Raw genomic sequence first — 25,467 nt, 5'->3', positions numbered from 1 at the left:
TCCTGACCGACCCGTTCTCGTTTCGCTTCACTTCACTCAAAATATTAAAATCAATGTTTATTTGTCGGTACACATATTTGCAAATATTATCGTGGGTGCAGCGTAATGCTTGTGTTTCTAGCTCCAAAAGTGAAGTAATGCAAAACAATACAGACATAATCCAAAAATAAATATATTCATTCATCTGTAAAGCGAAACAGACTATAAACTCGCGAGACTTCAGGATGCTTTTAGGCCTACGATACGAGGCTAACTCAGTTGTATAGGCTACCACGTATAGCCCTACATTCTAGTGTTGCCTGGATTTAATTTTGTAATGGTCTAAAAGTTTCTAGAACTACTGATCATCTTGCAACAAATAAAAGTCATAGGCTACACCACCATACAATAGTTAGGCCTATATGACTTTAGTGCGATATGTAGTGCAAAGGAGAGTTAATGTAGAGTATTAGTGTTACCAAAGCTGCAAAGCAAACATGTATATTATAAAGATTATGGAACGTTTTTTTTTTTTTTAAGTAGCCTATGCAATTGGCCTACATTGAAGATGCCAGGAAATTGAGGAGCCTATGCTATTGTCCAACTGATCGCAAAAACAGAGTTTCAAAGGTACAGCTATCGTGACGTCACTTATCCGCGGCAGAGTGAGAGAGCGGCGACGATCGGCTGCGGAGGATACCGACCCCGCAGCGGGGACGGGACAACCGCCAGGCGAGATGGCCCCTATCCCTTTCTTCCTTGCATCCCGCATCGCAACGACCCCTTTGCACGCATGAAGCCTCCGTTGATGAAGCCAAAACCGGCCAAAGCAAGGCAGAAAAAGGCCACTGAGAGAGAGAATGTACTGGCGCGTCGGGTTCGCCTGGACGCGATCGTTTGTGGTTGATCTTGGACGGAACCAGAGCTTCTCCTTCGGCTTGTGCGGCTCCAATGAGCAGCTCTCGTTGTATGGGTACATCATCGCCTACCCTCTGCAGGACTACGGGGGGATCATGCCGCTCCTTGGGTCTGACTCGTGGTGGCGGAAAACGCTCTATCTGACCGGGGGCGCTCTGCTTGCCGCCGCTGCCTATCTACTGCACGAGCTGCTCGCCATCAGGTAGGCTTCCAAAATGAATGCAGCCTAACGGCCCGTACCGCTTGAAGGAGATTCCTTGTTTGTCGCGTTATGGAAAGAAAATAAATTAACCAATGAATCACGCAAATGTTATGCCTCTTCGTATTCCAGTGATTGTGGCTATTAGGACTAGATGTCAAATTAAAACCATCCATTGATTTGTTCATATGTAGCGTGAAGCCTGGTATTTGAGATATTTGTGTGTAAATACAATAAGATAATTTTCATTGCTGCAAAGGTTGACTCTTTTATTTATTTACGATTTCTCAAGGGCATGGGTGACCGGGTATGTGATATTGGCTAGATGGCTGTACCCAAGCCAAACATGTCTTCTCGTTTTCTGTCGAGTCGAGTCTTGCAGTATAGAAAAACATTGCGGTTGTGATAGAATGACCTTTACTAACCTCGCACTTGAGAGAAGTATACAGCTAAAAGCCAGGCCCGGATATGTATTAGCTAACAGGAATTGACCATCTGTGACCGAAAACTGCAGCTTCGCAGTAGAATCCCTAGATTTTAGCTGAAATAATGTCTGGGGGAATTGAGTTTGGTCGCTGCGGTCCTTTAGAAAACATCTCGGGTTACCTGCAACGATAACCCCATGGCCAACTCAGCTAGATAAACACACTCTTACAGAGATGGATGCGGGATTCGAGTTGAATTGACTTCACACTACACCAATAGGAATCATTGTGGCCTAAAGCTTGTTGTATACACAGAAGGGCATTTTGATTGTGACTGTCTTGTTTTTTAAATATATTTTTTAAATTATTATTATTATTTGACATGTGGCTAGCACTGTGTGTGTTTTCTCATAGCTCTTATTTTTTGCTCCGCCTGTACTCTATCTTAGAGACCCATTTTAAATCGATTTCTAAGTAGTTACTGTCTCATTTACATTCCCTATATGTCATTACACCGAAGTGCTTTGCATTCTATAGATAACTGGATCAATACGTTTGTTTTTTGATGTTTGTGGGCATTTCAGCACCACTGCTAAATGGACAGCTCCTCAGTATTTCAGAACATGCGGTCCTCGTGTTTCAGCGCCTTCAGAGTAGTAGGCTACCTGTAAACAACTCCCTTGAAACTTTTTTCATTTAATAAGGCCCCTATTTGTGACTATGTTGGTCAGTACGAACGTGTAATAGGCTCAGCTACAGTACCCATGATAATGTATTGCAATATTTCACTTGGTTGTGTACTACTCGTTTTGACATTGTAGTTCCCCGGTGGCAATGGCGCCCTTGCCCGAGGAAAGTTTCAGCATGGGTATTGTGCAAAGCGCTCTATGATATATAGCTGTAAAACGGGATCTACTGTAGCACCTGAGATTGTTGTGTAAGATCTAAGAACATTTCCTTGATTATTTTCAAAGTACAATTTGATCATTAGCCTATAATCGACTACAGATATATGTAAAAGTGTGGAAGTGTCATGGGTGCACTATAGCCTAGTAGGGGATCCACATATCCAGAGATTTTAAAATAATGTACAGTGTGTTTGAATTGGGACATCATTTGCACTAATTTAAAATGAGGATGGCCTTGCTACTTCGGAGTTGAGGGTTTGATTCCCACACATTTATTTTTTGATTTCCAATTGGTAGTTGCAGTCTTGAACTATCTCCCGTATGGACTCGGGAGAGGTGAAGTTCGAGAGCCATGTGTCCTCCAAAACACGACCCGCCAAGCCGCACTGCTTCTTGAGACACTGTTCGCTTAAACCGGAAGCCAGCCGCACCAATGTGTCGTAGGAAACACCATACAGCTGGCGACCAAAGTCAGCATGTATGCGCCCGGCCTGCCACAAGGAGTTGCGCGATGGGACAAGGACATCCCAGCTGGCCAAACCCTCCCCTAACCCAGACGACGCTGGGCCAGTTGCCTCATGGGTGTCGCAGTAGCGACACATCCTGGGATCGAACCCGGGACTGTAGTGTCACCTCTAGCCCTGTGATGTAGTGCCTTTGACCGCTGCGCCACTCGGGAGGCCTGCACACATATTTAATGAATATATGCACTAACCGTAAGTTGCTTTCAATAAAATGTATAAGAATGAGTGATTAGAATGTGGACCTCAAACTGCATTGCTCTGGCTGGTTCATAGGAAAGAACAGGAGCTGAACTCTAAAGATACCATCATCCTCCACCAGTTCTCCAGGCCAAAGAGTGGTGTCCCATCTCTCTCCCCCTTCTGCCTCAAGATAGAGACCTACCTGCGCATGGTGGACCTGCCCTACCAGGTGTGTGTGTGTGTTTGTGTGTGAGAGAGAGAGATGGGGAGGGGGAGAGAGACAGAGAAAGAGAGAGTGATGTTTGGGTTGGTGCGTAGTTGAATTATTTGATGTAACTAACATTGTGTCATTTTCTATTGAAGAGTAACTGACCATTGAAATTCCTTCTTCCTCTTTTCTTTCTCTCTCTCCCTCTGTCATGCAGAACTACTTTGATGGGAAGCTGTCTCCCCAGGGGAAGATGCCATGGATAGAGTACAACCAGGAGCAGGTGTCTGGTACAGAGTTTATCATCGACTTCCTGGAGGAGAAGCTGGGCGTGAGCCTCAACAAGAACCTCAGTCCCCCGGAGAAGGCTGTGTCCCAGGCTGTAACCAAGATGGTGGAGGAACACTTCTACTGGTGAGACACTTCCTGACACTACAGCAAGACATCCACTAGATGCTGCTCTGTTGGGAGACCTAATTTATTTGATACTGAGGGATAGGATGATAAACTAGTGAATGTGATTGGGTCGCAAACCATTACATCTGTCCCTTGAAACTCACAACCCTGGTGTTGCAAACTCCATGCTCCAACCAACTGTGCCATCGGGACCACACTTTATCAGCGTATGGATTTGAGATACTGTTGACCTAACGAGCATCACGTCTGTGTGTGATGACAGGACCATAGCGTACTGTCAGTGGGTGGACAACCTGGAGGAGACCCAGAAGATGCTGGCAGTGAGTGGGCCACTGAGTGACCTACTCAAGTGGATCCTGAGTCGCCTGACTGGCAGCATCGTGAAGAGGGAGATGTACGGCCACGGGATTGGACGATTTACCAGGGAGGAGGTCTACGCTCTAATGGAGAAGGACATGCGGACGCTGGCCACCCTACTCGGTAGGGTGAGGGTATACTGTAGATAATCATTAAAATCATAATCCTACAGATCATCATTCCCAACTCATTTCACAAGGTACAGTCTGCAGCCTTACAAGCCTTGTAAATCTCATAACTAGGGCTAAGGCCAGCTGTAGGTTCCATTGTGGTTTAATTGACTTACTTGAGTTTACAGTACTATGGCCAGTTTCAAGTGCTTAAAGGAGCATCCTTTTTATAACAAGATACATTGTACAATTCTGTCCTCTTCTGGAGAAAGTAGGATACTACACCATGAGGACTAATTTCTAGTAAAATTTTTACCCCCATGTCCCTTGTTTCCATACAACATTCTTCTCGCCCCCTGATTCTTGGTGTTTTTCTGGGTAGGTGATAAGAAGTACCTGATGGGTCCTAAGCTGTCTATGGTGGATGCCACTGTGTTCAGCCATCTAGCCCCTGCCATGTGGACCCTGCCGGGCACAAGGCCAGAGCAACTCATCAAAGGTGAGTTTCACCAACAAGCCACATTGCGTGTCATGGTTAACATTACTCCCCAGAAACGGCCTACATGGGTTCCAAAAAATAAATAAATAGCAAGTTAGGGCAACAGTGAGGGAAATCACACTACTTAAAAAGAAAGATAAAGTAACCATTGTCATGCAGATCTTACCGCCCAATATTCCTCTTGAATGTGGATTACAAAATCATTGCTAAAGTATTGGCTTTCCGCATACAAACAGTAATACAAAAGTTGATTCACTCAGATCAAACAATCTCTGCCATTTTTTCAATATAATCCGTCATACTAAAAACTTGAACGCTCCAAAAGTGTCAGTATCATTAGATGCTGAAAAAGCATTAGATAGGGTGGGATGGGCATATTTGGTGCCTGTCTTTAAAGTGTTTAGTTTTGGTCCGGTATTTATCTCCTGGATTGAGCTATTGTACAAATCCCCCAAAGCAGCGTGACAGGGATGACCCTTGTCTAGTTATTTATTTTCTTTAGCCACAGAACCCCTAGCATGAATTTGAACTCATGGCTCAATCCGGGGGAATAGAGATTGGTGGAGATCAACAGGTGATATCATTGTATGTAGATTACATTTTACTTTATTTATCTAAACCACAACATTCTCTGTCATTTATTTGACTTCTGTTAGACACATGTGGTGCTGTATTAGGATTCAAAGTGAATTGGGAGACAATTGAATTAATGCCCATTTCAAAGTATGATTTCTCAAGCTTAGAAAGTACATTTTAAAATGAACAAAGATGCATATGACATACCTAGGTGTACTGATACCATGCAATCAGGAGGAGGCATATAAAATCAAATATTTTATTTTACTAGATAAGATTGAGTCCAATGTTCAGAGACTGAGATCTCTCTCCATTTCTATGTTAGGTAGGGTCAACATAATCCAAAATGAATATATTACCAAGGTTGATGTATTTCAGGTCCTGCCATTTTCAATTCCATCCAACTTTTTAAATAAAATACATGGCCTGCTCTCCAACTTTATTTAAAATGGAAAGACGTCAAGAGTCAAATTGACTGTTTTACACTTACCCTATGCAGCTGGAGGTCTTGGACTACCTCATATGAAAATGCATTACTGGGCTGCGTTCACTTAACAATGGACAGCAGACTATCCTGTGCATGGAGGAGTATCAAAGCCATAAATGTAATACCTTAAGGATCTAAAATATATTCACTACTTCGGGTCCAAGAAAAAAACGGACAATCCAATGATTCTCCATTCAAAGACCCAATATTGCCAGGCGCCTTTATTTGGAGCAACCTCCTGTGTTTAATGACAACACCTTTAAGTCCTGGTTCCAAAGTGGCATCATGCATTTTGAACCTGTGTATTATGATGGATCTCTACTGTCTTTCAATCAACTACAAGACCGATTTGGATTATCCAAGGCCGATTTCTTTAACTTCTTACAGAATAAATCGTATTCTGAAATCGTATTCAATTGTGTCAACAGAATCTGGATGTACCTAAGGCATCTAGAATAGACTAAATACTGAAAGAAGCTCATATGCCAAAGAAGTTGATTTGCCAAGTTATGTGAAGGGTTGATTTGAAACTCTATACCTAAAGGATGAAATTGAGGAGAACCCTTGGTCACAGATATGTGCACATGCTAAAACCTGCTCCTACAACCTAAGACATAAACTACTGCAATTTAAGATAATTCATAGGACTTACTACACTCCTGCCATAATGAATACAATGCACCCAGAAATGTCACATCTCTGTTGGATATGGAAATAGCACAAAGGAACCCTATTACCTATGCTGTGGTCTTCTGATAAAGTGATACCATTTTGGGATAATGTATGTTCTATCATTTCATTGTGTCTGAATGTATATCCATCTATCTCTACGATTATGTCGGTTAGGAAATGTAAATATTGATGATCAATATCAGAGAAAGTTTTGTGATCTATGTCTAATTGCTGCAAAAAAGTGGAACCATCAATTGGAAGGCCTCATATTTACCCTCAATAACAAAGTGGACTGAACAATCTAGCTACATAACGTTGGATTTTGTATATTATAAAAAAAAAAAAATTAAACAGAAGTGTTTAAGGAAATTTGGAAATCATATGTTGATCACCTTGGGGAATGTGTTGTGTAGTGGACGTTTTGTTTTTGTGTTGTTTGTGCGGTGATGTGGAAACACAAAATAACAAATTGTCAAATGTTTTTTTTTAAACTGGAAAAAAACTGAGGAAGAAACCTTGACAGCAATCAGACTGGAATAGACTCCATCTTTATTGAATATAACACACCACATTTTGACCCATTCTCAGCTGAGCTTGTTGACCTTTGCCTTTGTGTTGACCTTTGACCCACCCTATCCGCTCCAGGCGAGCTGATTAACCTGGCCATTTACTGTGAGAGGATACGCCGGCGCTTCTGGCCCGAGTGGTTCGTTGATCTGGAGGATTTCTGTTACGATGACACCACAGAGGACGACGACTCCCCGTCCAAACTCCAGGACCTGGGGCTCTACTCCCGTACAGACACCTTCCAGGACGAGGCCAGCCCTCCTCAAACACACACAATCTCACCAGACAGTGACCTCACGGGCCACTCGCTCTGCGACTCGGACATGGACACAGAGTGCTCTGAGATGGAGCAGCTCAAGTGTTGACTGCCCTATGACACACACAAGACACACACACACCGCCTGGATGGGTCTCGTGCCCCCCCCCCCCCCTCCCCCCAAACACACCGCCCTGTACCTGTTGAGCAGGGAATAACTACTGGGGTGCATTTCTGTTGCCAGAGGCTGTTGTTTGTGTTAATGAGTGATGGATTCAGAGATTCTACACACACAATGGACTGCAGGAAATGAAAGCCTGAATATAGATAAAGGAATAGAGATAGAGAAGTAGAGAAAAAAACTGAGTAAAATAGGAATAGAGAGAAAAACAGCCAAAGAGTGATAGAAAGAGGTAAAGATAAACCGATGGAGAAAAGAGTTGAGAAAAAGAAAGATCAGGAGTTAATGACGCCATCGCTGTGAAACTCCTCTACCTGGGTGACATCAACGCCTGTTGCCCAGTTTTGCATTGTCGAGTTGTTGTTACCACGGCAACAACGTGGTGTGTGTTACCTGTGTCCCCCAATTTGAGATGCATTGTGTGTTTGACGTACTGACCCCGTGACTTGCGTCCTTGCAAAATATGAATCATTCTATTGATATTATATTGATATGTCAGACACTGTTCAGACAACATGCAGATGAGTGCAGTTCCATATAAATATGTAATCAGATCCCAAATCTGATTTAATATGAGTATATATAGTATAGATAGCCTGCTAATTACATATATGATCCCAATGTCATATAATGCAAATATGTGGTTCTCCCATACAACATCTCAGTGCTTGTTAAATATGACCAAACTACCTGGTGACCCCCAACTGACACTTTTCATCTGCAGTCAGGCCATTGAATATTTCCTCAATCCTTTTTAGAATAGTCTGATGTTATGGAGGAGTTGCAGATACTGTAGATTGGGGACATCTCAAAAGTCTAAAGTGGCTTCCTTTCCTCATCTCCTCTCTATAATCTGCACAGATCTGAAAACATTGGATAGGTGAAAGCAATATGGTGGATGCCTACATGTCCAATTCTTCTTCCACTTGTCCAATTCTTTCATAGTAGATGAAGAAAAGAAGAGGAGGAGAGGAAACTACTGGAGATCCTTAGTTGTGTGTACTTTTAGCCATTGAGGGCGGATGTAACAATCATGTAGAAATAGACTAGATAGACATGGAGTTGCATGGCTGATAGGTGCCAATGAAAATCACACTTTATCTTGCTGGTTATCTGTTATCTACGTTTCTACGCTGGCCTGTCTTAATGTTTACTGTGATGCAGTGTGTCTGTGCATATGTGTGTACCTCAGGCCAGAGAAAGAGCACAAAGATGCAATAGATGAAAAGAACACTTAGGCTTTTGCTCAGCATCTCAGTTTTCATCACATATAGCTGGTCTGTCCACCCCACTTTAAGAAGGAATCTTATCTAGAAATAGAAGGAAGAGAATGGTCATTGTTGCTTTAAGCATCAATTCACTCTGTGCTAAGTATGAAACCACTACTATAATCCACAGTTTTGGTTGCTAGTCTTACTTAATAGTAGGCTGTGTGGAACAGTGAAACAGTCTATTCTAATTAGCCTATTTCTGGTGTGTGTGTGTGTGTGTGAGTGGTGTGTGTGGGGCGTAGAGTCATCGTACGTCATGTGTTGATTTCGAGGCGTACAACATACAGGCATTCAGGCTGGGTGTTCACAGCTGAGCGTGCAGAGTAGTGTACATATATAGACACAGATACATATATAGATACACATAGTTACAGATACATATGTAGACAAAGACACAGATATAGACAGAGACACAGATACAGATATAGACACAGTTACAGATACGGACACAGATACAGATATAGACACAGTTACAGATACGTACACAGATACAGATATAGACACAGTTACAGATACGTACACAGATACAGATATAGACACAGTTACAGATACGGACACAGATACAGATATAGACACAGATACAGATATAGACACAGTTACAGATACGTACACAGATATAGATACAGATATAGACACAGTTACAGATACGTACACAGATATAGACACGGTTACAGATACAGATAGTTACGGACACAGATACATATATAGACACAGACACAGATAAGGACACAGATACAAATATAGACACAGATACTGATAGACACAGATACATATATAGACACAGATACTGATAGACACAGATACATATATAGACACAGATTAAAGATATAGACACAGACACAGATACTGATAGATACAGATACAAACACAGAGACAGACACAAATATAGACACAGACACAGATACATATATAGACAAAGACACAGATACAGATACGGACACAGATTAAAGATATAGACACAGATACACATACTGATAGATACAGATACAGCCACAAACATAGAGACAGACACAGATACTGATACAAATACAAATATAGACACAGATACAGATACTGATAGATACATATACAGCCACAGTTACAGATACATACAGTAACAAACACAGATACATGTACATATACAGATACTGATAGATACAGCCACAGTTACAGATACATACAGTAACAAACACAGATACATGTACATATACAGATACTGATAGATACAGCCACAGTTACAGATACATACAGTAACAAACACAGATACATGTACATATACAGATACTGATAGATACAGCCACAGTTACAGATACATACAGTAACAAACACAGATACATGTACATATACAGATACTGATAGATACAGCCACAGTTACAGATACATACAGTAACAAACACAGATACATGTACATATACAGATACTGATAGATACAGCCACAGTTACAGATACATACAGTAACAAACACAGATACATGTACATATACAGATACTGATAGATACAGCCACAGTTACAGATACATACAGTAACAAACACAGATACATGTACATATACAGATACTGATAGATACAGCCACAGTTACAGATACATACAGTAACAAACACAGATACATGTACATATACAGATACTGATAGATACAGCCACAGTTACAGATACATACAGTAACAAACACAGATACATGTACATATACAGATACTGATAGATACAGCCACAGTTACAGATACATACAGTAACAAACACAGATACATGTACATATACAGATACTGATAGATACAGCCACAGTTACAGATACATACAGTAACAAACACAGATACATGTACATATACAGATACTGATAGATACAGTTACAGATACATACAGTAACAAACACAGATACATGTACATATACAGATACTGATAGATACAGCCACAGTTACAGATACATACAGTAACAAACACAGATACATGTACATATACAGATACTGATAGATACATATACAGCCACAGTTACAGATAGATACAGTAACAAACACAGATACATGTACATATACAGATACTGATAGATACACATGGCCACATTAGACATTACAGGGATCTCAACTTGGCAGGGCTCTCAACTAATGGCAGCAGAGAATAGTCGTGAAGTAGTGTGGCTAGATTGGGTTCTCTAAGGAGGGAGGAGCGGTTAGTAATGCAAAGATGATAATACTGATTGTAATGGTAACGATGGTGATGCTGATGATGATTAAGATCCTCTACAAACCTTATTGCAACTTTAATTCTCCTGCACAATGAAAGTGTCGCCACATCTGAGTACAAAACAGAGTCCGCCTCCATATGGGGTACCATGGTGTGAATTTACACAGTGATACACAAGCCTTTGTGTATAGATGATGTATACCAGTCTGTCACTGTCTGTGTCACTCCCTATACCCTGTCTGCATGTTTCTTGCCTTCACTTATAAGAGCCAGGGGAGAGACACAGCCTTGGTGTTGGCCGCTTAAGCCAGTGCCAGCATATTATTTATGTATTTATATGTAGTCTACATTATTTATTTTCTATTTATTTGTTTTCTATTTGTTTTGTGTATTTATGGAGGGGATGGGATGTTATGAGGCATTATTTTTGCACTAATGTAATGTAGCTATTTATTTTCTTATATATTTTTGTACGTTTGTTCTAATACTGCCAATTAGGTTTTTTGTTCAGATTCTCTCCTATTTGAACACGGTAACGAGTTGTGTGTCGTTGTACGTCTATGTTGTGTGCAGTTGTCTTATTCTACTGGAACTGGGTTGCCATTGGTTTGTCAAAACTATGATGTAATCTCAATTTCAACCGTGGAATCGTGACATGTTAAAATAATGTTTGATGATTATGATTTGTTCCAGTAGACGTTCCCTACTACCAATGGGCATGCTTAATGATGTCCCTTATCTAGTACACATCTATTCTCAAAACAAACCAAAAATCGATTGTGTCATCCTCATCCTACCATACCTCATCGCTTAGCTTTGTGCCAAGTGGAACGTTACCATTGACATAGGCTTTCCAGGGTCCTCTTTAGGATACTAGATAGAAGTTGCCCATGGTCACATATCTTGGATCAGCTGTCCCTCCTCTAATCTATACCTTAACCATGAGGGCCATGCAAAACTGACCTTAGATCAGTGTCTGTGGCCAACTTTGTTTCACTCCGTTACAGATAGCAAAGGTCAGGGGTCAGAGTTCAGTCCTATTGTTTCACTTCCTTGTTGAGATCTGTGCTATTAGACTACTAGAGCCATATTACATAGTCAGTCTGTGTTGTGCGTGCTGAAACATGTGTGGACTCTCATAGTGTATACTGGATATAGGTGAGCAAAAAAAAGAAAATGTGTATATGAGCTAAAAGAAAAACTCTGTAACATAATAGATAAGAACTTCCTATGAATGTATTACCACTAGAGATGAGTGGCTGTATGAAAAAGAATTACTCCTAATATTTCATTAAATATAGCTGTGTTCATTTTACCATGCGTGATTTTGAAAAGAAAATGGCATTGGATTTGACCTGTTTTTAATTTTGTATTATTGTTTTTTTGGGGGGTAACCTGTGTTTTGTTTCCTATTGTGTTTTACCTGTTTTTATTTTATTTTACTGTGGTTACCTGTGTTTTAGTTTTTGTGTTTTTGTTTCTATTGTGTTTTACCTCTGCATGATAGACAGAGATCTCTGTCCCTCTCTCTCTCTGTCTCTCTCTCTCTGTCCCTCTCTGTCTCTCTCTCTCTCTCTGTTGGTCTCTCTCTGTCTCTCTTTGCCCCTCTCTCTCTCTCTCTCTCTCTCTCTCTCTCTCTCTCTCTCTCTCTCTCTCTCTCTCTCTCTCTCTTAGTTCTGCATCTAGGGCTCAACGTCATACAACTCCATAGGTCCCCTAGACATATCTTATCATCACTTACTGTGATATACTATGAGTATATCAATTTGTGTTATCACCCGCACATCTGTCTCAGTGTCCCTCTTAGTGTGCTAAGACAATCCTAAGCCAAGCCAACAATATGAGAGGATTAGCCTTGTTGCCCATTTCTTTGTGTATGTATGTGTGAGGAGAGGGGGGTGCATGAGAGAGGGGTCTAAAACAGAGTGGGGAAAGACTGGGGGATGATGGGAAAGCCCGAGATAGACAGGGAGAAAGGTAAAGAAAGAGAGACAGACAAACAAACAGAAAGGTAAAGACAGAGAATAAGAGCTAAAGAATACGATTTGGAGGACTTTGGCTCATTTTCAGTCTGTGGCCGTATTGTGATTGAAATCCGTTAAGGGTCTCTCCACACAGACAGTGGGTAGCTCTCCTCTCTCATGTCTTGCCTCACTCTGTTTTGAAATGGGAAATCCAGTTCAGACAATGGCACTGGAGCAGCATCCTATTATTATAAAGCTCTGGTGAGTCAGAGATGGCAGACTACAGTGCTGGAGCCGGCGGCAGAGGACTCTGTGTGTGTGTGTGTGTGTGTGTGTGTGTGTGTGTGTGTGTGTGTGTGTGTGTGTGTGTGTGTGTGTGTGTGTGTGTGTGTGTGTGTGTGTGTGTGTGTGTGTGTGTGTGTGTGTGTGTGTGTGTGTGTAATGACATGAATAATGCAGAGAGTGCCTGTAAGAGCTTGAGGGCCGGGAGCAGGGCAGATGGTCGCCTGCTGATAGGACAGAATCGAGGCAGCAGGGTCCTCCAGAGAGCTGGGTTTACACACACACTCTCGCTCTCTCATTCCCCCTCTCTCTCCCACACACACAAATGGTGTTTTCTCTCTTTTTTAATTTTTAATTTCCCTTTCTGTCTATTTCCTTTAAACACACACGCACACTTCTCTTTTCACTCTCTTTCTTGTGAACGCATGCATACAAACAGTATGGCCATATTCTGCACAACTGAAATACTGTATATTTCTTACATTTCATAATGAACTATGCTGTGTGTGAAGACATGAGGCTGCATTGCCCTTACTGTAACTTTAGTGTAGAGATCCCTGCAAACTGACATATATGTCCTATTGCCAATATCAAGGATCTGTTTATCCTCGCTGAGGGCAGTCTCTCTTTCTCTCTCTCTCTCTCTCTCTCTCTCTCTCTCTCTCTCTCTCTCTCTCTCTCTCAGTTCGATACAGGGTTTCTTCGACTGCAGATGACTTTGTATTAGATTATTACAAGGATATAAAAAGGAGAGTGAGCCAGAAGATGAGATCATCTCTTACAGAGATGTAAGTGCTCAGTGATAAAAACAGCAGCAATAGGCTGTTTGAACCACAAGCCAAACCTGAAGCGATACACAGTACAGTCCACTAGATGGCACTCTGAGGCTGTTACAGAGGTTGACGGAGCAGCACCCCACCGTGTTTTCCTCCGAGGCAGTAGGACCACATAGACTGCAAAAGGACAGGACACCCTGAAGCAGAAATGGTAAGCTATTATACAGATATCATGAATGTTTTCGACGATAAACACTCCTATACAACCAATAACTTTCCTACATCACAACATAATAATTTTCTGTTCATACATTCTCAAAATTTGGAATTAGCTTTAATTTATAGGCCCAAATATTACAATCCCACCGATGTTCCCGGTAAGCCTGTCTATAGCCACTTATAATGTCTTTCTCCTTTTCCAAAAAAGATGTCATTGGCATTTTGAAAGCGAAAGGTACCAAAAGTGATAATTTACCAGTTTAAATATTTATTCAATAGCGCATTCATGTATTGGTGGTCGAGAATGTTTTTATTTTTTTTATTGACTGAATTTGAGAAATTATTAGTACTGGGCCTATATGTTCAAACATGACTGCTAGTTTAGGGTACGCTATCTGACCGTGTGTTGAGTCCTGGTCACAAAGTTTGGTGCGTTTGTCTACACATAATAACCTGTAATAGCATATCGTTTTTTTGCGATTTTATTGCATTTCAGGTAAGAAATGTGGGTCTTTTTAGAAACACTGTAATCGTATATTCTCCATAAAGACGTCTAAAAGCTAATTGTTTTTATAACTGTCGCAATTGTTTTATTTTGTAGGCCTACACCTTTGCAACATGTAGAAAACGGTGACTCCAATAGTGGACACAGAAATAACGATAACAATATCATTTTTTGTATAAATATTATTAACAGGCTACTTCTGTAACGACACGATTTCTTTTCCCAAGACAATATCTGTGCAAATCAGCGGTAATATACAGTTATCGGAAACCGCTGAAGGACATTTTGTGCAAGCAACTAAGACAGATTGATAAAATCCATAATTATAACGCAGGTTCGTGCGCTCAAGCCTGTTGCGACAGCGTTGTGCGTGACAGCCGTGATCCATTCGTCAGGCTCAAATAATATGAACAGAATACAAAAGGATTATAAAAAACAAATACATTTTAATGACAAAAAGCATAATATAGAAATTGTGCAATTTTTATTTTATTTTCCCCTTCTTTTGATCAGTCACAGGATCGGGGTCAATTCAGAATACGTATGAACTCACATCCAATCCAACCTTTTGAGTTTGAATTTGAATTGTCAAGAAAATATATTTACATTTGAATGTGAATGACAGGAAATACAATTTAATTAAATGGAATTCCACCAATTCTTTGTATTCAATGTGTGGGCCTACTCAATTAGTATTTTCCTAGGGAGCCTTTTCACTAATTCAAGGCCTACTTGTGTCGTAGGCTTATTTTATGTAACATTTTATTATGTATTATTATGTATTATCAGTGAAATATTAGACTAGTTTGACTGTGTGTGCGTGTGTGTGTGTGTGGGGGGGGGGGGGGGGTATAGATTTGCTATACCAATGTAATCCATTTTTTTGTCAGGAGCCTATGTGGAGAATTTCCCATGAATTTAATTCAATTTTCTGTCTTTCAATTTCAAATCCCGAATCAGCCTCCTCCTGACACCATTGAAATTCAAATCCAAGTTCTAGAAATAGCTTACACATTTGGACTATTGTCATTGGTTTTGAATTTAGTCCAGGAATTGCCAAAGTTGACCCCGACCCTGCATGCTGTCAGATAGCCTACATATCACAAGTTGAGTGGCACAAGAGCAAGTGCACGTGTTTGTGCTTTGGCACTGGTCTACGAGAGGAAATTCAACAAACAAACAAACATACAAAGCCATACAAAAACAAATAAAATTACATCCCACGAATAATTCTTCTTAGTGAATTAATCATTGTATAGATTAATTAGAGCCACTGAAGACAGAGCTGGTACATATATATTCCGTTATTTTCTTCTTACGAAACGAAGGCAAATGGCAGGCTTCAGTGATATGGTATGGGTCTTTACAGTCTCGGTCTTTCTGGTCACAGCATTTTGGAAACACATAAATAAATGTACTAATACAACACATAGCCTACTGTAAAAAGTCGCGCAGAACGGTCAAATGTACACGATGATGGACACGTCACGAAGTGTCAAGGGAAAATACAATGAATTCATTTTCATGGTTATTTTGACCCCGTGGTGTGTGCCTTGCCAAGGCATACAAAAGCCACAATTATTATTACTGTATTATTATTGTTATTGTTATTATGATTATTATTTAGGCCTATTATATGACAGTTTAATGTTTATGAAGAAAATGGGTTTAGATTATTTGGATACAATCTGACCACATATATAACTGAGATATTGTCCCTTGGTAAATATGTTGTTGACAGTGTATTATCTACTGTGTTTACTATTTTTGATGGTCATTAACCAACTGCAATTCAAATATAAGCTAGTTAGTCAAACTGAAACTAATTATGACAAATGTTTGATTAAAATTAACTTGATTAAATATTGATCATATTGATTTATTGATTAAATACATCTCAAAATACATCTCAATATATCCCATGTCCCTTTTCCCATGTATGCCTGCCTTATGACTCTGGAAATACACAGTATAACCATGGTATATGCTTTGCCTTTGTGGTAGAAACATAATAATAATACATTGATAATAACAATACGAATAGGTTAAATAATAATACGCTGGTGATGGCACTGGCTAGTATTAAATGGTTCAGCAGGTGTATTGAGCTTCGACCGTGTTAAACCCCTGTTGCTTTTGTTATGACTGAAAGATGGCGTTTATTTACCGACTGTCGGCTGCAACTTGTATGCCTGTTTCCCGCGGGTAGGCTCGTGCACACAGCCTATACTGTCTTGGCCATAACATCGATTTGATGTCAATGATATTTAACCTTTTTTTGGTTAGCACACACACCAAACACGGTCCATGTAGCCGTTATTGCGCGTAGCATCTCCACTGCATGAAAACTCCACATAGCTCTCGCTGTGTCTGGGGTGTAGTGCTTTAGTTCCAACACTCGGTATTCCCACTGTGTTCCATAGGTCCAAAATTAGCACTGGCGACAGTCCAATGCTAACTGGCCCGGCAGAGAAACATAAAGGTCATTCATATCCTTTAGGGATCCGTGTGTTTACTATAACGGGTTTCAGATCATTGTACAGGGGTTTGAGCGCCGTGGTGAGGTGGTGTGTCCCCATACATGTCCTCAGTTCCAGGTAACTGTCCTCCAATGGGCGTCATCCTCTTCTCTTTCTGCCGTCTGTTACAAAACCAAACCCTCACAACTTCTTTCTCCAGCTGCAGGCTGTCCGCTATGGAGGTGATCTCTGCGCCGCCGGGTTTCGGACTTTTGAGAAAATGGCTCTCCAAAGCCCCCTTGACGCCCACCTCGATGGAGGTTCTCTTTTTCCTCTTCCTCCCCTGTGCCGCGATCTTATCTAGGCTGGTGGGGCTCCCAGAGGTGGAATCCGCCTCCTCCAGCCACTTGTTAAGCAGTGGTTTGAGTTTACACATGTTTTTGAAGCTTAGTTGAAGCGCCTCGAACCTGCAGATAGTGGTCTGGGAAAATACATTTCCATACAGGGTCCCGAGCGCTAGCCCCACGTCAGCTTGGGTAAAGCCCAGTTTGATGCGCCGCTGCTTGAACTGCTTGGCAAACTGCTCCAGGTCGTCTGAAGTTGGCGTGTCCTCGTCCGAGTGGTCGGGGTGTCCCCCGTGCTGGTGGTGCGAGAGAGACGACTGGCCCCCACCTCCATGCTCGCTCTGGTGCGGGCTGTGGCTGTGGTGGTCTTCGTCCCGCAAGGAGTGGTGGTGCATCTGCTCTGCTCCCCCCAGGCCGAACCCAGACTGGGAATACACCAGGCTCTGGCCGTCAGACGTCGCCATACCGGGGATGTGCGTGGTGGCCGTGCTCGTTCGCCATGCCCTGGCGTCGTGATGCGCCTGGTGCGCTAGGTGAGGATGTCGCTGCTGCTGCTGTTGCTGTAGACTAGCCGAATTCTGCTGCTCCTCCCGGTCGCTCTGTAGAATTGGCTTCACGTCCTGCTCTCCGAGGGGACTCGACGGCCACGGAGCCCCGTCCCCGTGCGACAGAGCCGTTATCCACTGGTGCGCGTGGCTGAGGGGATGACCGCTGCCGGGTAGCGTGTAGTCGTTCTGGAGCAGGGTGTGCGCGTCCCTGTACGCCGCTGCCTGCTGCATGCTCCCGGACTCCGAGTGCGGCGGCGGCGCGCTGCTGGGGGTAGTCAGGACGCTGTAGTGGTTGGACGCTGCGGTCGCCATAACTCTCGGAGCCGAAGTGATAGCTCTCTTGTTAAAGAAGCTGCCTTTGACAGTTACTCTTTTCCGCCACGGGGCAGCTAGGATTCTCTCTCGTTCTCCCTGGCGCCGTGCCAAGGGGACGCAGAGGCGCGCACCTGAGGTCCGCCTCGCTCCGCTCTTTATTGGCCAAGAACGGTTGACAGATGTGGTTACCCCTGACAGCACCACGCTCATTGGTCACGGGAGGTTCTATAGAAGCCCCTATCACTCGCCCCAACAATACTGGCAGTCCTGCTGCAAACTACAAGGCAGAGTGAAAAGCTGGGGTTGACTGAGAAACACTGGATATGCTCTTATCTCAGTGGAAAAAACGAGTCATTAAACTTTACCTTCGGATAAACTTTTATTAGTATGTTCGATTAATGTAATGTATCCTGAATAAGTAGGCTATTAATATTTTTTTTGTGAGAAACATCCACAAACTGAATGCGTAAAAATTAATAAGAACCATGGGCTATATCATTTGTGCAAATGTTTATAATTTTTTGCTCAAATATTTTTACATTTATTTCACCTTTATTTAACTAGGTAGGCTAGCTGAGAACAAGTTCTCATTTACAACTGCGACCTGGCATAAATATAGCCTAGACCTATTCACCAAACAGTATAATCTTTTTACATTTTCATTTTTTTATAGAGTTGCATTTTGAGAAAATCCTTGTTTTGTGTAGACCTGTATTTATGGAGGCTTGCGCTCAGAGCAGTGGGATATTAACTGTCACGGAGCCTCCAGCTGCCTCTCGCGATGCTGTCCAAAGAGAAGGGGCGCATTTTTCCCGGCCCTCTGCCCCGTTGCCATAGCGAGCGCATTGAATGGAACAACAACGCCCACGTCACAGCTGCATTTGCCTCTTCTTTTCGTTCCATTCCAAAGGGCCCATTCGAGCAGCTTGCTCGGCCGACACAGCAAATAAAAGGAGGCAAGCGAAGAGGGCACCTCGGGGCCAAGGAGAGAGTGGTGAATAAATATCCTCTCTAACCCACTGGCGCCCATAGTGCCCCTATATTCTGTGCCTGTTTGGTAAACTTCGCAATTCATGCACCCACACAGGAACCCGGTACCAATACACGCCCCATACACAGTAGCCTACTAGGTAGTTCAATAGCTAGTTTGTATTATTTTAGCTAGTTTGTTTGTATAATTTTTGTTGTTGTATTGTTTCTATATTATTTTATTTGACATTTGTGTGACTGTCGTTGTCTATCAGTGTTTTGTTGTTGTCTGTCAATGTTTAATTACTTGTCAGGTCATTAGTTTTTTTGTGGACCCCAGAAAGAGTAGCTGCTGCTTCTGCAAAAGCTAATGTGGATCCAAATAGGCGGTGGGCCATATCAAGCTAGCTACCTGCTTTAGTTTTTGAGATGATCATCTCTGTCTAGGGAGGAGCTGGTTTTGACATATTGTGTATATGCATTTATTCTGAACACATTTCTGTTTGTTGGCAATGTCAATTCTTGCAATTTTCGAATGACTTATTTTTATGTTCTCTAGCTGGACAGGCAAACGCTGCCTAGTACTAAACTGTAAACCAATCAAAACTTGTGTACTATCTGTGGTACTTTCTCTGTTCAACACCTCTGCTAATCAATTTATCAGTACCTAAGGCAGTAGACAGCTGGTGACAGCTCAAGAGAGATCTCCCTGACACACTATTATCGGGTAAAGTATTTATTTATTTGTAATCTAACTATTTAGCGAGCTGTAAAATTTCTCCCAATTTACAACCCAGCAACCATAGTAATGAAACCGGTTTCTAGTTAGCGAGCGAGTTACAACAAGTAGATCTGTTGCTAGCTAGCAGGATTAGATAGCTTTATCTCTAGCTAGCAGGATTAGATAGCTTTATCACTAGCTAGCATGTCATTCCTGGACACGGATTGTTTTAGCTTTTCGTTTATTCCAAGTAATAATTTCAGACTACAAAAATCTATTGGACAAGTAGTGTAAATATAGCAGAGTCATAAAGGCAGGATCCACTAATTTCATTCATACTCACAAATAAGAAATACCACATTATCCCTGTCTATAGTTGGAGTAGGATGATTGCAGAGAATCAGACTGTCAGGATGTTCATTTTCAAGCTCACAAACTACATTCCTTCACTGTTTCACCTATGATTAATTCTTGTCTGTCACTTTTTTTTGTCTCAGATGATCTATTCAGCTCTCCTGTGTCCCTCTCCCAGAGATCAACCAAGTGCTATTCACCAAGCATGGGCCAATTCACTCACCTGTGAGGAGAACCATTCTACTGCAGTTTGAACTAGCCCTGCCATCACTATTTAGACATTGGGACCACATAAGCATTTGAATGTTGTCTTTTTTGAGGGGATTTTGTCTGCACAGTCTTGTGCATTTTAGAGTAGAGGAACACCCACTACAGATACACGTGCTTGTTTGAGCATTTCAAATACTAAATTCAATGTAGAATCAGTTTAACAGGTTACAGACAGATTATTTTACTATTGTAAAATGCAGTGGGGAGAATTATATTGTCCCAATCAGGAGCTCAGACTTTTGCCATAGATGGTTGAGTTCTCGTCTCTGGACCACACACATTATGCTAAAGCACTTGTCTCTCTCAACATCGGTCAGCTACAATGGTGACCAGGGTGGGCTTATTTTGATATGCCTAACGGGCCTGGGCACACAAATGCTCCTAGAGAGAAGGGAGGGGTACTGAAGCATGTGTTGTTGACAGTTCTACAGTCTACATCAGAAACCCAGACGTTTTGGCAGATGGTAAAGCTCTCACTTCTGGACTGCAACATTGTAAGATTGTGCCTTCCATGGCACCTGATATACATTGATTGGTTACACTATATTTAGATACTTCAAATACTGCCTGAGACACCTTTACTATTTGTCTCCGTACCCAATAAATGGTGAAACACTATTTGGGATGGTGTTCTTTGTTCCAATGTATATGCATGAAACTAGGGCCGGCTCTAGCCATTTGGGGGCCCTAAGGAAGATTTGGTTGAGGGGCCCCCCACCTTGCAGCAAAACATTTTAGTGGCCCCGGGAGAGAACATTTTAATTTGTAAAAGTTAATTTCCTGCAATTCTATAAATTTTTCCATGGTGTGGAGAGAAAATGTTGCAATTTTATAACAAATTGAATGCATTTCTAAAAAAAATTGCCATGGGGCAGATACATTTTTTTTGTTCCGTTTTACAGCTAATTTCCTGCAATTCCACACATTTTCCATGGGGTGGAAATACATCTTTGTAGTTTTAAACACCCACAGGAGCGGATTTTTTTTTTCCAGCTGAAAGATAATGCCCATATCATACCCATAACGTTGCACAATGATTTAAGTCAATAAGTAATTGTTTTAGTCAAAGTATGATATATTTGGGGTTGAAGTGGGAAATCCAGTGGTAACTTTGGATATTTTCTGTGTCAATGCCATATGTTTCACCTATGATATGACGTGCTAATACTTTTCACTCTACGTTTCTTTTCAGGGCTATTTCTTTTTAAATGTTACCACCCACCATTGTTTATTAATCAGAAACACCTGCAATGTTCTTCCTCTTTACAAGTTGTGACTGAGCTGAGTAATATAATACATCATCTTTGGCTGATCCAAACAGCTTTTTGCCCTAGCCTACAAATGGTACATTTTCACTTATTTTTCAGCTAGTCTGTATTCAAAAAATTATATTTTATAAATGGTAAAATTGTGCGTGATATGATATCATTTTGGAACCTCGCTCCCCCCATCGCCACAAGATGAATGGTTTTGATTGGTGCAGCAAGAAATAACAAGTGTCTACTTGTTGTTAATTTTTGAATCCACGTGGAAATCACCACAACGTTCCCCACCCTAATTTGTGAATATGCATTAGCAGCTTGCGTCATTCTTTGGAGGTGGATCCTAAATCATTTATTTCCGCTATCGGACAGGAATTACGTAGAAATAGTGGCGGCATTGCCCTCTGGTGGGAGCCTTTAATGCTAAATTCCTGCAATTCTACACATTTTGCCATGACTTATGCCATGTTAATATGATATCTGAATGAGAATGACCAACAAAATCAATGGGAGCCTTCTGGAGGTCAGGGCTCCTGGGCATGTGCCCTGTGTGCCCAGTCAGTATTCGGCCATGATTACAACAAGTTTAGATAGTTAATCTAGCTATCAGTCAAACAATTGACATGGCTAATTGTCAGCTAATTGAGTGACTGACATAACAAGAGAAAAAACTGCTGATGCATAGCCAAATATATAAATTGCACTTGGTGTATTTTACTAGTCTTATTCTTAATAATACATTTTTGTGTGTGTGTGTGGGGGGGGGGGGGGGGGGTATATTTTGATTCAGAGAGTTTGTTAGTCACATGCACAGGGGTGCAGATGTAAATGCAGGGTACAGTGGACATCTTAAGTGCCGAGCTCCAACAGTGTAGGTCAAAGGGAATGAAACACTTCCCCTTTGTGGACGGTTGGAGACTTTGAAGAGAAATCCATAGCTCGTAGGTAGTAGAATGATGGATGGATTGGCCAGATTTTGGTATCATCAACTTTTAGAAAGTTAGTAGGAAAGTTAATCATTTGAACCACCTAAATATACTCACATTCACTGAACTCAAACATTCATTTCCCTACTGCTTTTTCTATAATCCTACAGCCTCTATCATTCTCCATACCTTATATTCCAATGCATCCAACTCTATGCAGGCCCACCATGGTATTGGGCAGCAGCTATTTGAGAACTCATCTGGTTTAGAAATCAAACTCTGGTTATCTTATTGCAGAGTACATTGTACAACTGTTTTTAGAGAAGATTGTATTACAATTTGCAAAGTACGCTATATGTGTAGGCTATGCCATATGTATTGGCTAATATGCATATGCAGCTGTCTAGCGTTCATGACACCTCTGCATGCTTTTATTCGGGTTTCTATGCAAAGTATATAATTGAATGATTCTTTAAGCCTGCAGCTAGTCACTTCAAATGAGACATAATCATGCCAAAACATGATAAAACATTTTTAATTCACAGACATATAGCTAATGAAACACAAATGGACATTTACAATAGCTGGCTAGGCTAGTCAAAACTGTAACATTGGCTAACTTTCAATAAATTGGCTAAATGGTCAACGGAGATACCTCTTCATACGATCAAGACCATTCGTATTTGATTCTGCATCAAGTGCACTCGAAAACCGATATTTCTCTTATTTCAGTTTGGGAGCTAGCTAGCTATATCTGGTCCACTTCATCAGACAGCAGCTGGCATTTTTACATAGCTGTGTTTACATGGTAAATAGTAACAGGCCATTGGCTGCCTTCATCATGAGGGATATGCACGGGAGTTCTGATTGGTACCAAGTTTAGCAGTTCTGCATATTTTCTTGAGCAGACAGTGTGTTGAAATATACTTTTTATGGGAACATGTGCAGGAATTGAAGGTGCCAACAAATGTTATAGTCCTCATATGAATGTTTTGTTGTAATTTACACACAAAAAAATCTCTTCCCTTGTCAGGGATTGATCAACTTCACGTTTTTTGGCTTTGGCCCACCACCTAAAATAAATAAAGATGAACATGAATAATTACAAATAATCAAAGGCAAATACACCTGTGCTCCATAGTTTTCTTGAACACAGCAGGGGATAATGTAGTCTAGAACACAGGATGAAGGGCATTTGTTTTGTGATAATAATTAGGACTGATAATAAATATAGTTTTCTATGCATAACATGAGAGAGAAGGCAAAACAGTGTTGGATATTATGTGACACTTATTATAAACTGTATAGGTTCCAACTATATAAATAATTTCAAATATTGAAATAAAGCCTACACTATTGTTTTGGGGAGATTTGTGAAATAATTTTGTAGTTACTTTCCACCAAAACTGAATTATTTGCAGGGATGTTAAATTTAATTAGTTCTATTTTGTTCAATGTTTGTTCTACCTCCAAGAACCAGAACTAGCAGAGAATCAGGAAGATGGTGCTGTTTGTAAACTGAAAATGCTGTCTGTCCTACCTACCACTCTGTGGCAATAGATTAAACAAGAAACTTGATAGGCATGCCATTAAAAAAATTATCAAGGAATTGTATTCCGTCATTTATTTGCCTATTACAGACTCATCAATGACAGGGCTATTTGATTGTGGAAAGTTTACGGAATGCAACTTTAAGATAATTTTGAGATCAAGTTACTTCAATGCAAGTTGCATACCATAGCTTAAAGAATTGGTTAACAAGTCATGCACTTTTCCATATATAACATATAAATCAATGAATTGAATAATCAAATAAAGTAGCCTATCTGGGCATCAATCAAGCCTATAATGAATCACCCAGATCGAAAGAACATTTGTGATGATTAGGTCATAATTCCGAGAATTACCGAACTTGTCACCGGGGGCCTCCAACGGTCATGGGCAGAGAGAAGCAAAACATATTACCCTAATGGTGTAATATGCAAACTACTGACCGCCCAATTACAATACTTAATAACGCATAAACGATGTGTGTCCTGTTTTTAAGACGGACAGGCTACAGTATGTGTTAATTCAGTCAAAGGACTGGCGCGGCTGTCAACACAGGCCAGTTAGATAGGCTTTGTCTCTCTGTTTCAGGAGCCTCAGCTGACTATATATTCAAAAGACTGAGAGTTAATGACAGAGAATCTGAGTGTTAAATTAACAGTAATTATATGGCCTTCATGCTGTAAAGATTCAATTTCTCCAACTCTAATGGGGTAAGTGTCCCCACGCGCAGTGAGTTTCCGCTTTATGATATTTATAATACAGATAGTACACACTCTTGGCAAGGAGCAGGCTAATTGTGTGTATGTGTGTACAACGGGGTGACCACAGCATGGCCCTCCCCCTGTGGGAACCCTAAAGCAGGGGTGAGTAAGGCTGGGGGGTTTCCTTTATGCTGCTGGATACAGGGAGATAATGGCCATTCCTCCACAGCTGGCCCACATAATCAAAGGGAGAGGGGCTCGGAGGATTCCAGCTTTAACCAGGCCTTTGTGTCGACTAATTACATCTGAATGCAAGACCCCAAGAACCCACCTCCCCCATCTCGACCTGTGCAGAACACACCAAACAGCCCTTTAGACAGAGCGAGACACACACACACGCACGCACGCACCCA

General features: G+C 41.3%; 2 protein-coding genes across 2 annotated transcripts; one reads left to right on the top strand and one right to left on the bottom strand.

Moving 5' to 3' along the window:
- Window positions 1-574: 574 nt before the first annotated feature.
- Window positions 575-12,203, top strand: LOC109900276 (failed axon connections homolog). The gene is made up of 6 exons (XM_020495968.2): window positions 575-1,099; window positions 3,227-3,362; window positions 3,559-3,755; window positions 4,021-4,238; window positions 4,608-4,724; window positions 7,105-12,203. Exons 1-6 carry the CDS (start codon window positions 840-842, stop codon window positions 7,389-7,391), a joined length of 1,215 nt encoding a protein of 404 aa, XP_020351557.1. The 5' UTR covers window positions 575-839; the 3' UTR covers window positions 7,392-12,203.
- A 1,656-nt stretch (window positions 12,204-13,859) lies between these two features.
- On the bottom strand, window positions 13,860-18,408 carry LOC109900275 (POU domain, class 3, transcription factor 2-like). The gene has a single exon (XM_020495967.2). The coding sequence runs from the start codon at window positions 18,295-18,297 to the stop codon at window positions 17,167-17,169; it is 1,131 nt and encodes a 376-aa protein (XP_020351556.1). The 5' UTR covers window positions 18,298-18,408; the 3' UTR covers window positions 13,860-17,166.
- Window positions 18,409-25,467: the final 7,059 nt, after the last annotated feature.

The sequence above is a fragment of the Oncorhynchus kisutch genome, linkage group LG12, assembly GCF_002021735.2.
Source record: "Oncorhynchus kisutch isolate 150728-3 linkage group LG12, Okis_V2, whole genome shotgun sequence".
NCBI classification, from domain to species: domain Eukaryota; kingdom Metazoa; phylum Chordata; class Actinopteri; order Salmoniformes; family Salmonidae; genus Oncorhynchus; species Oncorhynchus kisutch.
Note: the sequence above shows the minus strand (reverse complement) of the source record. Positions and strands in the feature narration are given on the sequence as shown.